The sequence below is a fragment of the Struthio camelus genome, chromosome 4 (genome assembly GCF_040807025.1).
Source record: "Struthio camelus isolate bStrCam1 chromosome 4, bStrCam1.hap1, whole genome shotgun sequence".
Classification (NCBI taxonomy): domain Eukaryota; kingdom Metazoa; phylum Chordata; class Aves; order Struthioniformes; family Struthionidae; genus Struthio; species Struthio camelus.
Window position 1 is genome coordinate 5983885 of NC_090945.1, and position 13846 is coordinate 5997730.

Here is a 13846-nt window from a genome sequence, read left to right on the forward strand (position 1 = left end):
CCATCCCACAGAGACAAGCCTGTAAATGTTTACAGCCACCCTGACATAAGGCGAGCATCCAAAGAACTGCAGCCCTCTCTTTGCTAGACTCAGTTACAGGTTTATCTTTCAGTAGGCATGCACGTCCACCATTGACTACAGCAGAACTTAAGTCTTTCACGAGCAAGAACGGACTTCAACACCCCCTTAGTTTTAAGAAAATGCATTAGAATGCTCTGCTGAATCTAATAAGATTATTTTAGCCCTTTGCTAGACCTGTTTTGAGTTGCTATCTGAACGGTAACTGCCTAAGTACTGATGAAAACGTCAGTCTTTCCTGAGATGCCTTAATCCACTATTCACGACTCAGACAGATGTGTTATGGTCTCCTGATGTGACCTGCGTAATCATGGCTTCCTCTCTCAGGAGGGCTCTCCGTACAGTTATTGCTACTGCACCAAGATACTAAAAACAAACATTCAACTCATGTAAAATGCATACTCTATAATAGCAACACGGCAATTAAATTAAAAATTAGCTTGTTCAACATCCAACACTCAGAACTTCCTCATTATCGCTTATGTTAATTACTTTAGAAATTACCTTAATTGCCTCTCCGGTGCTACAGGAATAGCTTCTGAGTTGTAAACCAAATTGTAACAAATACTGCATGCGAATGTTCATGTTGGCTGAGCGTTATGGCAGGCTGTTAAGCCTTCCAAGCAAACAGCAAGGACCTGCCTGAGGAATTTTATGGCCATTAAGCCTGTGGGGAGGTAGGATTTATTTTAGTATTACATCTGCTGGGGAGTATTTGTACCGTTTTGTCTGTTTGCAAGGAGAGCATTCTGTAGCAAAAAATGAAGGTATTAGTTGAGGGATTCCAGGAAGTAGGAGGGCTGCTTGGTTTTAGGGTCTACGACTACCTCAGAACATTTTGCACTTGGAGTAAATACTACAGGTTTTAGGAGAGGACGATGTATTTGTCATGCAGAACCAAGGGGTCAGATTTCCTGTCTGAAGTGCAAATGCAACTGAACATTTATGAGGGCATCAAAACCTCCACCTTAGGAGCTGCAGTAACACACCTTGCACGGGGAGGTCTTCTCACAGAGATACCTGGGAGAGTGGCAGGCAAAAAACATTTCCTGTTCCTATTTGTTCCCAGAAGAACAGCCCCCCTCACGCCAACCCCAAGCATATCAGTAGGGTTCCAGAAAAGACGGATGGTCCCTGCGGGACAATCCTGCCCCGCAGGCATACAGCTGCTGGAGAAGGGATTACCACAGCAGCAAGAATCAGTCTCTGGACACACTGTGCCATGCTCATCTACTCTAACAAGTCTGCTGGTTTCATCCTGCAGTAATTACAAGTGCACATCATCCATTTGCCTACTCACTCCAGGGACTCTTGATCTCACAAAGCTTTCCTGCCTAGGCAAGCTAGCAGGCAGGGCAATGCCATTCCTTTCCTACAGGACCCTGTTCTTCCTGATACAGAGTTTTTCTACAGAAAACCAGGCTGGCTATTAGGTTAACAAGTCAACTATTAGATGTTACTTGAAAGAAAATTTTCCCCAGATCTGCAGTATGGCCTCTTGATTTGACATCCAGAAGGGTAATGCTATCACATGAGGATCAGCACCATGTGGAACTGGCTGGCTGGCTGGCTCCACTGCCACAGCTCAAACTTGGCGATCCACACGCAGGGAAAGCTCTCCTGAGCATGAATGAGAGTCTCCCAGAAATGCAATGGAGGGGTGCGTCAACCCAGGCACACACACACATATCTATACATTTAGATACAAATAACACACGTGTATATATATATATATACACACACACACACACACACACATATATACATAGGCATATGTTTAAAGATGCATATATATTTACAGGCATATATTTCTCTGTGTGTGCGCGCATGTACATGTGTTCATGTATATTTATGCATGCATATATTAAAACTTTGTTTCACAAGATGCTATCATTCGGGCAACAGCAGACCAAGCAATCTCAGAGAAAAATGCCAGCAGAACTGCTGACATGATGACGAGTACCTGGAATTGGAAGGAGTCACTCTCCACTTGAGACCCAGAGTGCCTGTACCACACAATGCCTTCACTGATGTCCTGCTGGGTAAAAGAGGTTGTAGGTGAGACTGCTCTTCCATCAGGCAAAAGCTGCCATGAGTCTGCTGGGCCGTCTGCTGGCACTGGGACCAGAAGCACCACTTCACCTGGGAAAAGCAGAGATGAAAAGCCAGGGTATGCTTGTGAGAAAACAAGGGGAAGCAAGATGCCTTTTCACCAACTAACGAGCACCCGATGACAAGTGTCCTCACTTGCTCTTAGTCTTCTCTGTCTAGCGTGACTAGCAGAAATAACAGCAGAGCTCCTAAGAACTGCTAACGGACTTTATTATTTATTATTATTACAATGGAAATGTTATTCCCTATTTTGGCAAAGGGCAGAGCAAGTAACCTGGGTGAGGACACAGAAAAAATGCCCAGAGGACTGCCAAGAACAGAATCTGGAACTTCAAACCCTCAAAATGGAGTCCTGCCCACTGACCAGCACGTTTCAACCTTGAGACGTGCCCATCCAATAAACTCAGCAGGAACACAGAGGTAAAGGACACTCCTTGCTTTCATGAGCCCTTCTGAAGGGACAAGAGAGAAGCAAGACAGAAACAATCAGGGTGAAAAATCTTTGCAGCAGGCTATCCTTCTTCCCTGCAAGGGTACAACTTAAGTATCAGTATAGAGCATACTAATTTTTTCAAGGACAGCTTTTTCCAGCTCTTCTGGGCACTTTCTATCCCCCAAACTATTCTCATCCAATTTCTCTAAACAGAAGTCTTCAATTGAAGAAGAGCTCTTAAATAGCTATAGTAAAAAAAACTTGCTCTCACAGGCTGTCGAAAAAGTTTGTGTGTCCCGGTTTATAGCTCCTTCTTGAAAGAGTATGTAGCTTTTATAACTGTGACATTGAGCTTATTTCTTATTTTTTTTATCGAGACACAGATTCTCAGCTGGACTCAGCTGTCACCAGCTTCATTGGACATCTGCTGGAGAACAGCAGGGTGGGGGTGCATCCCACTGTTTATCAGCTTTCCTCATTTATGCCTCAAGTACTGGATTTGATGTTGCCACTAACTTTCAGCAGACTTTAATCTAAAAACATCATTTTAATACAATTACTAAAAGAGTCAAGTGCTACCCACCACGAGTAGGGTATCAAAATCTTGGTCATCAATTTCATTAAGCCACACACAATGCAAACATTTTTCCAAACCACATACATGAACAAACTTCAAACCTGACAAAAAGCCATACTATCAAAATATATGATGTATTTTTGTATTTTATTTGTTATTTACTTGTTTGGGAGTTAATATATAATCTATGACAAAATTACAAATCTCCTCCATCTTTACTCTTCTTGGTTATATATAATTTAGCCGCTATCTAAATAACTTGAGTTAGTTGCGTATTGCCAGTCTCTAACAGCGTTTGAAAGTATCCCTCATGGCTACCAATTCAGAGCCAAATATATTATAAACCACTTTCACTCTCCTTACAGCATTAATCATTCTATTATGCAAAATACCCATCACAAGCTCTCTCAATTCATTTCCCAAAACCACACTCAAACAGTTAGAGTAATTAAAAAAAAAATCCAGCAAGCTGAAATATCACACTTCTATTTTATCATCAAACTCTGCGCTAATACTCCCTTTGTAGTGAAACCCACTAACCTAATTACGTTCGCAATCTGATGCTTCTGTTCATGGGAGTTCACCACCTTAATCTTTGAGTGATTTCTAAAGATGCTACTCACATACCCAAAGGAGTTAGGACCTGCAAGTTGTTTACCCCTCCCAAAATAAGAGCAGAAACAGTCAGAACATACAGGAGCTTTAAGGAAGATGCATGTCTACGTGTCTTGTTATGAATACTTAATCATAAAGAACAACTCTGTGATGCTTGCTTAATTTATAATGACCATTTCATTTGAAACAAAAAATAAATTTCAACAGAAAAACACCTATTGATACATTACACACGTGAACATAAAGTTTGCGTAGGCACAGGCAATTTAAGCGTGAAATATACGGAGATTACAGAGCTGCAATTTCCAGAGCTGTCTAGAGGACCTAGGCGCTGTGCTCCCATTCTTTTTAAAGAGACTAGACACTTGCATCATTCGTAATTGGCTTTAGAGATTTCATCCTCCAAGAACGTATGCCACATGGAACAGGTCAGGCTGTAACAATAACTATTCATATAGAAATATGTATTTTTTCAATGTTATAGGGCTCTCTTGAGGCATCCTACGTATCTAGAGGAGAGCCAGGGAGGACACTGATTCTGTTTCTAGCAACAAGACAAGAGGTTCACCAAAAACAGATCCTTAGAAAGACCCACCGCTTCCTGGCACCCAACAGTACAAAACCAAATCAACCCCTGCAGAAGAAAAAGGTCGGGGCAGAGACAGAGGTCTTCTCTTCCCAGAGTCAGTTCCTTTCGTTTGGTCGCAGGGTCTTGAAATAAAGGGCAGGGAGCATTCTTAGTCTACGCACTTGCGCTACAGAAATGTAATAGCTGATTCTGAACTGGTTTTATTTCTTATCTGAAATCCAATGATATATTTATACCTATAGAAAAAATATTTTCCCTGAGTTCAAATACTAAGATAGGCAGATAAGCCCTCCTTCATTAAAGATCCATTTTCTACATGTCTCTGTCTTCAATTTTTCCTTTCTGTGAAATAATGTTACATAAAACTTTGAAGATCATTGATTCCTGTTGCTTATTCCTCACCTGAAGCTATAAACCTGTTTGTGTTATTGCAATTAATTACAGAAGAGATAATTATGATGATACAAATACAAAATTGTAAGTTTTAGGTAGAGTTAGGCAGCAGGAGATAAAACTCCTCAGGGAAAAATTCTTGTTTTCATGTAAATGCTTATTAAAAATGAGAAGATAGTCCTTCATCTGCAGAAATCTAAAGGGGGAATACGAATTAACTACTTCACTTCTAAATTGCAGGAACAACATAATCTCTGCTTCTATCAGGTGCTGGCAGCTGTTATGAAAACAAGCCTATCCTTACAGCAAAAGTTAAAAACACAGGCTTGAGGTTGTTAAATTGACTCACTAATTTTATCCAGCTCAGCAAATTAAAAGCAATGATACCGTTTCATGCAAGTACAGAGCATGTTATTTAAATATATGGTTCTAGTGAGAAAACGATAGCTCTGATGGGAAAAATATCATTTTTCTTTTCTGTTCATAGTTCCTTTCCCTCAATATATAATGTCTTCTCTTTTCCATCCAGCTTCTCTGAATTTGTATCTCAGTCACAAATCCCATTGTCTCCTTGGCCTGGGTCCAGAGGATATTCTGAAAGCTGCAGTCCTACAGAATGGGGAAAGCAGCTGCAAATTTGTGAAAGCGGTTACTCTGAAATATGAGAGCAGAGCCTCTAAACAGGAGTTTGGGGATGAGAATTATATATGGATGCAAATGTTACCAATTTCTGTTTGAGCCAATAGCCCCTTCCATTATTAAAATTCAAATGTAAAGGAGTTTGGGAAGTTTTTCAATTTTTCAAGGTAAATTTGCTCAGTAGTTTCCAGAGAAAGACGTTACTCCATGCTGCTCTGAAACCAAACATTCATTACCGAATGTTACCTTTCAGCAGTGACTTTCTGCTCTCACAAGGCTGTAGACCCACCAGAACTTCACTACCCTCAGAGAGACACAGTCGCTAGGAAGGACAAGAGCGTTTCATTACTTCACATGCTCTTTTAACTAACAAAAGCAAGTTGAGGTTAGCCGCGCTTATTCAGTATTGTATGAAAATATACCCTAAAATGCTACTGGTTGTGATCAAAATACCATGAAAGAATCACAGTTCAGTATATCCGTGAAGAACATCCTCTTCCCTAGAAGTAACAAGAACCTTGCACTTTTATTTAGTGGTGGGAGACTTGGGGGCACGTGGGGAGAAAGCAGCAAACTACAGCTCTTTTTTGACAATAAAACTCCAGAGGAATTTACCGTATCTTGGCTGGCCCCTGACGATGCTGTAGATTATCTCGGAGTCACGGGCACCGGGTAGTTCAGCCTGCAGAATTCTCTTGGAGATCTGTAGCATGCCCCCCTGGGGCACCCAGACCAGGGAGTTTGTCACCAGCCGAGGGCCTCTGTCACTCTGCATGTGAGGGGAACAGCAGGAAAGGGCTTAGCTCAATGTCAGCTGTGCTGTGCGGATGGAAACATTTTGAAGTGAAAAGGATGAGTATTTTGGAATTTCTTATGCATTCAGCCCTGGTTGTCTGCTTCAAGAAAAGCACATGCATCTTCAACCTATAGCCCTAGGACCTATTTCTCCCCCTCTTTAGAACTGATCTTGTCCACCAAGCCTTTCATTTCCTGCCTCTGACCCTAAACCTTCCTCATCTCAGTATTTCCCCAAAACTGTGTCCTTTACCATCATTCTTAGTCTCTACACACTTGCCTCTTGACTATGTCTTTACAGAATTTATCTCCATGACACAGTGGAAAATTCACTACAGTCATCACTGGAAAAGAATTATCCAGTCCACTGCACTAGTTTGATTGGATCCACCTTGTCTCCTACCTCCCCATTTTATATCTAAAATTACACATCTCACAAGTGTACTTGTAAAACAACAGCTTTGTACTCATTCAAAAGAATATACAAATGACACCTCCAATATCTTTACACACACCTATAACTGTTATCACTTCTCCATGGGCAAATCCAGGCTCAGAAACAACCTCATGCTTTTCTACCAGAAGACATGGAAAAGTTTTCTTTTTCATCACTAATTCCTGACGATTTTTTTGCAACTACAAAAGATTTGTATGTGTAAGTCTATATGTTAGTTGGCTTAAGAGTATGCACATGCTGATGATTAATTTTGGCAGAAACAGAACTATGAAGTTCTTCCATCCTTTGCTCGAACAGAAGTAGTTTTCCAATCGGAAATCAGATTTATGAATTTTGCTTAGTAGCATTTCTTTGATAGCTCATCTTCTGTTGGACAGGCCACCAAAATCCTTGTGACCTCTTCAGTGCCACGCTCCTCTCTTACAAGTCCAATTGCTGTAAATGTGACTTCCGTTCTTGATTTCTACAGATTTTATCTTGAAACTGGTTGTGGTGAACTGCAAAACTAGTCAAAATCCTGACTGCTCCATAAAAGTGATCATCTTCCTCCTCATCTACTACTCCACATAATCGTGTGTTACCCCAAGAACTGATAAACAACACATTACTATTTTCTTTCGAATCTGCAAAAGAGACACTAGAAAGGGCTAGAAAGATGCATGTGAAAAAGGAACACGTTAAAGGGTGATTTCCGATCTCCATTTTGAGATGCCTGCTGACCAGTTTTCATCCATTTAATGCAGACCATACTGATTCTGAGCAGTGTTAACTTCTAAATGCCACACAGTCTTAGATTGTGTCAGGTCAACAGTTTCTCAGCACAATGGTTGCTTTTTTTTTTTTTTTTTTTTTTTTTTTTTTTAAGAACTACAAAGAAATCAGCCAGACCTAGTTGCAGCCAAGAGAATCCTGCCAATATATAAAATAACTTTCCTCTGACCTTATCGATTGGACCACATCACAACACGGATGGGCCTTTAAGAGAAAAGTGGAACTCTGGAACAGGAAACAAATAACCTGAAAAGGTCAGAAAGGTCCCCGGATTTATTGTGTGAGCAGGGAAAAGAGAGACTAGCCATACTTCAGAGAGCGACAGGCAAAATGCACTGTTTGAAAATAAAGTATTTCTAAATACACGGTAATTAAATACAAGGCCTTTTGCTATAAACATGGCACCCTTCTGCTTTCTGGTAACTAAATGATTAAATGTTCCTTCACTGGCCACATTAAACCAGTCAGGCATTTTCTAATACCGTTTCCACCTGCTTTGATGCTGCGATCCTGGTGATTAATAAAGATACACTCATGAGACAGCTCCTTTGGCTTGGTAATCTTTTTACATATACATTTAGAGACAAGTTATTGTCTGATCTGAGCGCTCACCCAGCGTTCAGCAAAACAGCTAGACTCACATTAAATTTTTTTACTGGTGCCCGAGCACATAGTTGGCAAAGGTGAATGAATTCATTACTCAGGAAAGGTGTTTTCAGAGTGCCCGGAGGCTAACATCCTCCCTGCTCAATGCTTCCGCTACCTGCTCCCAGGTAGGACAAGACACATTGCCTTGCAAATATCTTAGAAACCTTCCCTAGATGAATCTCCCCGAGCAGTCCAAGGACAGTTCAGCCTTTACAGCCATGCACACTTATGTCATCCCACCCCAACTTGCAACGAGGGTGCTCCACAGGGCTTTTGTAGCAGCGGTGAATAGGTTTGGCAAATCACACGTACGTTCTTGAAAACCTCAAGCTTTTACAAAGTGACCTGAGACTACCCGCCCATTCGACAAGAGCTAAGAGACACACCTGAAATAAGCCTCTTTTGTCCTTCTCCTGCATTCAACTCAGCCTCTCAGAAAGCAAATGGTTCCATATCCCATGAGCAAGGAACACACAGCATGCAAGCAGGCCTGACCTCCTCTGACTTGTACCACACAGACCGGGACCGTATTTCCTAGGGCACGGGCTCCCTAGTCCCCACCGGAGCACCACTGGTGAGAAAGCAAGTTTTCCATTAAAAAAGAAGCACCAGCAGGTCTCAGATTAACTTCACAGAAATTGTAATTGTTAGAGAACATCAACAGAAACATACAGCAGTGCAAAACATTATTAAGAGCTCTCAAAATAGAGGCCAGCTGTTCAGGCTGCAATATATCAAAGGAAGCATTTGGACAGGGCCAGATGCAGAAAATCAGACTGTCAGCAGCCAAAGGGACTTAAAAAAACACCTTGCAGAAAACAAGGCACACCCATTACAAGTAAACAAGTCTCTCTAATCCGTAATACTTGAAAGGTTACGTTCTCCCTTTTATGTTTTTGCACTCACACTGAGGTGCTTCTACGGATTAACGTCTTAAAATTGTACTCTCTCAGCCCAGCACATAGGAATCCTAGAAACGTCCTTTCACATCAGCATGTACTACATAAAACCATTCAGCAGTATACTATAAGAAGCTCCATGTACTTAGGTAAGCAACACGGCTGAGGAACCAAACCCCAAACCCACTCACCTCTACCCAGGCTCGTACTAGGCTCTGCAACAGTCTTTGGATGAAAACCAGGAAACGAAAAACGTGTCTAAGCATGTGTGTCTCAACAGCACCTTTTCAGAAATAAGCCCTGCATCCATTTCATCTCCCAAGGCTACTGCACAAAGGGGATAATTAGGATGAGGCAGGAGCTGGGTGGCTGCCAGCTCTGCCCTCGCACTAAACGCCGCTCTGCTCTCACCTCTATCACCACCTTCATTCTTCTGCATAGCTGAGCGCTGCATGGGGAGACTTGGAAAGATAACAAGAGACAAGGGAGTGCAAAATTGGCTAGTGAAAGGAACTATACTCAACAATTCACCCTCATCGGCATTTACAACAAGAACCTGCCTAATCAATAGCAGAAAAAAAAAGTGCTACAATCGAGTGGTTTCCAAGCCTTTTACAATCCTCCTGATCTCATCCAGGCTCCTTAGGGCCAAACAAGTAATCTGGGTAAGGAAACCACAGGCGGGGCTGCTCTCATTCCAGGAGCCGGAATAACTCAGCGCCAACCTTCTAAGCAACCCTGTTTTGATTTCCAGACTGACGTGTGAGTCATGCCACTAATTATCATTAATTACTACTTTTGCTTCAGGAGCACCCGCAGGGTCCAAATGAGATGAGTCCCTCCTTGTGCTAGCTACAGACAGACACATATAGTGCTTGTACACCTTCCTTAAAATTCTCAGGCCTAAGGAGCTCAGACAGATATCTAATACAGCAGAAAAGCAGAAAGCAGTAAAGAAGACAGAAGAAAGGTAATATCATCTCCTCTTAGCTCCTTTTTACAGAGTGGGAGCACACAGAGATTGTTTGATTCTCAGATCCATACACACAAAGACTCCAAATAGTGGACCTCTTCTCTGGCAGCTGTGTTTTTTTTTTTTTATTCCTCTTTCACATTTACTAACACATAAGCAAATTCTCAGGTTTTCTGCATATTTTATTGCAATACCACAAAACCAGAACTGAAATGCTTGCAAGCACTTCAGCAACTTTATTTTTTCAAGAGTCTATCACTCAAACTGTATATATTTCATGCTTTGTTTGGCTGGAGATTTGTTTCAGAAACAAACAGATAAAGCACCGCTGTTTCTACTTGCTGCAATCCCTACAGAATTGCTGCAATCCCTGTAGAATTTAATACAAAGTGACGCTCCGTGGCCAAATATAAGAGAGACAAATGGTCATTTTTATAATTATAAACTTCAGTAAAAGTAAGAAACAGAAATTAAAATACTTAACAATAATTTCTGAATGCTAGGTATCTGTGGCCTGTCCCTAACAAATTTACCTGGCACAAAGAAGCAGCAAGTGAAAGATTTCAATGGAACAACACTGAGTGAACAGCAGAGACCCTGACCTCTGGAGGTATCACCACTGCCAGAGTACCAAAAATATGCCTTTTTGACCAAGCCGTTTAGTTCGTGCAGGTTCCTTTTCCTGCTCTTTATTTCCCTGAGATCTGTCCGTCTATCTTGTGAACCCAGCTCTTCTCACGCTGCAGGTCTGACTTTAAAATCCTCATTTATTTTGTTGCATCCTACGACAGAGGAACCTTCTTTTCTCTTGAGGGTTTCCTTTCCTTATCTTTCTCCTCACCTCATTTCATTGAACAGTCTAATTGCTATCTGTGAAGCCAGCCCAAACGCTCATTTTAAACCTGGGCAGAAATGTCCCTGGATCACAAACAAATCCACCTGCTGAAGCAGTTCAAATACTGTTGCTTATCTAAAATTTGCTCTAGACCCTGAGCGCTGCAAGCTGCTGACTCAATTCCCTGTTATGTACCCCTTTTGACTTTGGCAGAACTTTAGATTCAGATGCAAGAATTTTAGTGGGTTTATTACCTCTCCAGCCCCCTCTCTCCCCATCCACTCATTCTCAAATTCATTGTTGCCCTTACCAGGCAATAAAACTCTCACGTGTCATTCCAGAAGAACTGTTTATCAAGTAACTATGGCCCTTGAATTTTCAAAGCTGCACAACTCGAGCTGAACTGCTCCTGCTGCAAACCAAAAACTCAGGTGACCTGCAAACCTCCATCAATGCACCACCTCTGACCAGGGCCTGTTGGTAATGCAGGATTTGTGACACCTCAGGGATACAGTGATTCTTCTCCAGACTTCTCATTTGCCTGAGAGGATTTCTGTCACAGCACCTACCTTGGGAGCAATCTTAATGTGGAACAGGATGTTCTGGAAGTGGTACCCATCGTTCACTTGCAAAAGCACTGTGTCATCCCGGCTGTCAGAGTCATCGTGAGCATAACGTAGGAGACCTCTGGCAAGGTCATTGAGGTGAAATACTTGGACTGCAGAAGCCGAGTCCCCAGGAGGTTTGACCAGCTGCCCATGACGTGGGGGCTCTAAAACCATTAGCACTACATCTTGAGGATTGTCACCATCTCTCATACCAAGCAACACGTCTGTTATAGTTCCAGTTTCCCCTCTGCTGACAAGGAGAGCCTCATTTCTGAGCACGTATGGGGCCTGAAACACAAAACCAGCTCTCAGCTATTTGCTAAACCATAGCAATCTGACGATGATCAAACTCTAGAAAGAAAAACGTGGGGTTAGGGAAATTAGTTCATCTCTGAAAACCTCCTATTTCTATGCCACAGGGAATCACTCTCCACACTTCCCAGATCTAAGAATATCTAGCAATTTAGATTGACTTAATTATATCAAAAGAGGTTTCTCATGCCACAGCAAGCTTATAGCAAAAAAAAAAAAAATCAGGACATTTATAAAGAAAGCAATTTAGTTATCAGTCAGAGTCTGTATTTCCTTTGCTGTCTGCATGGATAAGAGACAAGGGACACGGTTTTATTTTATTGCTGTCCACGGAAGTTCAAATGAAGATGCGGATCCTGACTATTTTGGAAGGATTACACTTTATATATATGCCATCTCGCCCAACTGGAACGCTGGCACTTCAGATGCATAAGACTTATTCTTGTGAATAACAAGTTCAGGGTTGGGGAGAAAGGATGTACCATATTTTCCACATGTATAACCTGCACCCCTGGTAACTTAGACCTCTTTCGAAGCACTAATGCTTGAAAATAAGGCCCAGCATAACCTTCACACTCAGGGTATCTGCTTAAAACGACCTGTAGAGAGGGGAAAATGGAAGTAAAGAAGAATATCAGATTAGGGAGAGTGGCGTACACAGCAGTGAGCCGAACTCGAGAGGCAGAAGTTTGAACTAATGCTTCCAAGTAGAAATGTGTCAATCACCTAACCCCAAAGGATATGCTTTTGCTTGTCTGGAACTGATAAAGTCCACCTCCAAGACAGCAAAACAAAAAGTCAGCTCTGACGACTGGGTGTCATCAGCATCATTGCTCGTTTATTTTCAAAGACTCCACACAGCCTTATTCATCCTAGAAAGAAAATCAGCTACAGTCCACTTTACTCAAGGTTCAAACTAGTTCCTTAGTACTCCGTTGTTGAGAAAGCTGTAAAGATGTTTAAATCTGCAGTCTCTATTGATCTCAATAGACACCACTTACCATTGGTAATCCCTTGCCTTGGGAGGAGGGATGATCCTGCAGAGAGAAAGTCAAAGCCCTGCGTACGTTCATCAGAGAGCTAACTGCTGCCACCTCACCTGCGTACAACTGATCAGGATTATTAGGATCGACTGGCAAAATTCCTATTATTAAACTTCACTTATGTATTCTGGGGCAGTAACTGCAGCTCTTACTTAGGTGCATGTCCTACTGGGGTAAACAAGAGATTACACTGAGCAAAGATTTCAGCACCAACCAGAATCAATATACACGCAACAGGATCAAAATCCTGAGTTTGTCTTGCACTAAAGGTCAAACTAGAACTCTGCAAATTTCAAAAGTTATGGAATGACTAATACAGAATATAATGGTTAAAAACAACAAAACGCAATTAAAAATAAAGATAATTCCTAACCCTGCAGCTACCACCTCTCTAGCACACCAATCTGGAAAGATGCCAAACACTGCAAAGCCTCAAGACTGGCAGAGCACCACAGAGATTCTGCCCACCAAAAGGAGTTGTTTCCTCTAAGAAATACTAAATGCATTAAATTGGACCCCTCCATCATGGCTTGTAGTGAGCAAGACAGGTCCATTTATACTCAGAGGGGCATAACATGGCTTGAATGTAACTGGAAATCTGGCTATCGTCCTTTTTCTTTTAGTGCTGACTCCCTATTGCCTACAAGCCTGACTCAGCATCCAACCTTACAGGGAAGTAATTTCAGAAATTAACTTCTTTAATCACTCCAGTAGCGGGTGGGTTTGTGTCTGAAGGTGCTGGTGCCATCCTGTGCTTCATGCTGAGTATAGTAAGAACATAGCTAGCAGCTCAAAACAACGATGAACCTCCCAGGGGATGGGATGACAATCCTGTTAGGTAGGCTGACTTGGGCCCATGCAGCTAGGCTGAGCTTGAATAACTCTCCCTTTCTGTAATGCTGTGCCCTTACCCTGCATGTGTGTCTCATGCACCTCTTTAGGCCTTGCTTTATAGAGAGACCAGTCTTGGAAAAGGAGTCCTGTATGTACTGCCTCTATACAACCTCTTGGGGAGGTCACTACACAATACTACGCTACAGATTTTAAATAACAGTAACGAGACAGGGAC

General features: G+C 41.9%; 1 protein-coding gene across 2 annotated transcripts in view; it reads right to left on the bottom strand.

Moving 5' to 3' along the window:
- Nucleotides 1-13846, bottom strand: part of FRAS1 (Fraser extracellular matrix complex subunit 1) — a 184378-nt gene that overhangs the window by 48856 nt on the left and 121676 nt on the right. For both annotated transcript variants that reach the window (XM_068941185.1, XM_068941184.1), the window contains 3 exons: nt 11384-11710; nt 6052-6205; nt 2042-2220 (listed from right to left, as the gene is read on the bottom strand). In XM_068941185.1, coding sequence (XP_068797286.1) covers nt 2042-2220; nt 6052-6205; nt 11384-11710 — 660 coding nt within the window. The remainder of the gene's footprint in view (nt 1-2041; nt 2221-6051; nt 6206-11383; nt 11711-13846) is intronic.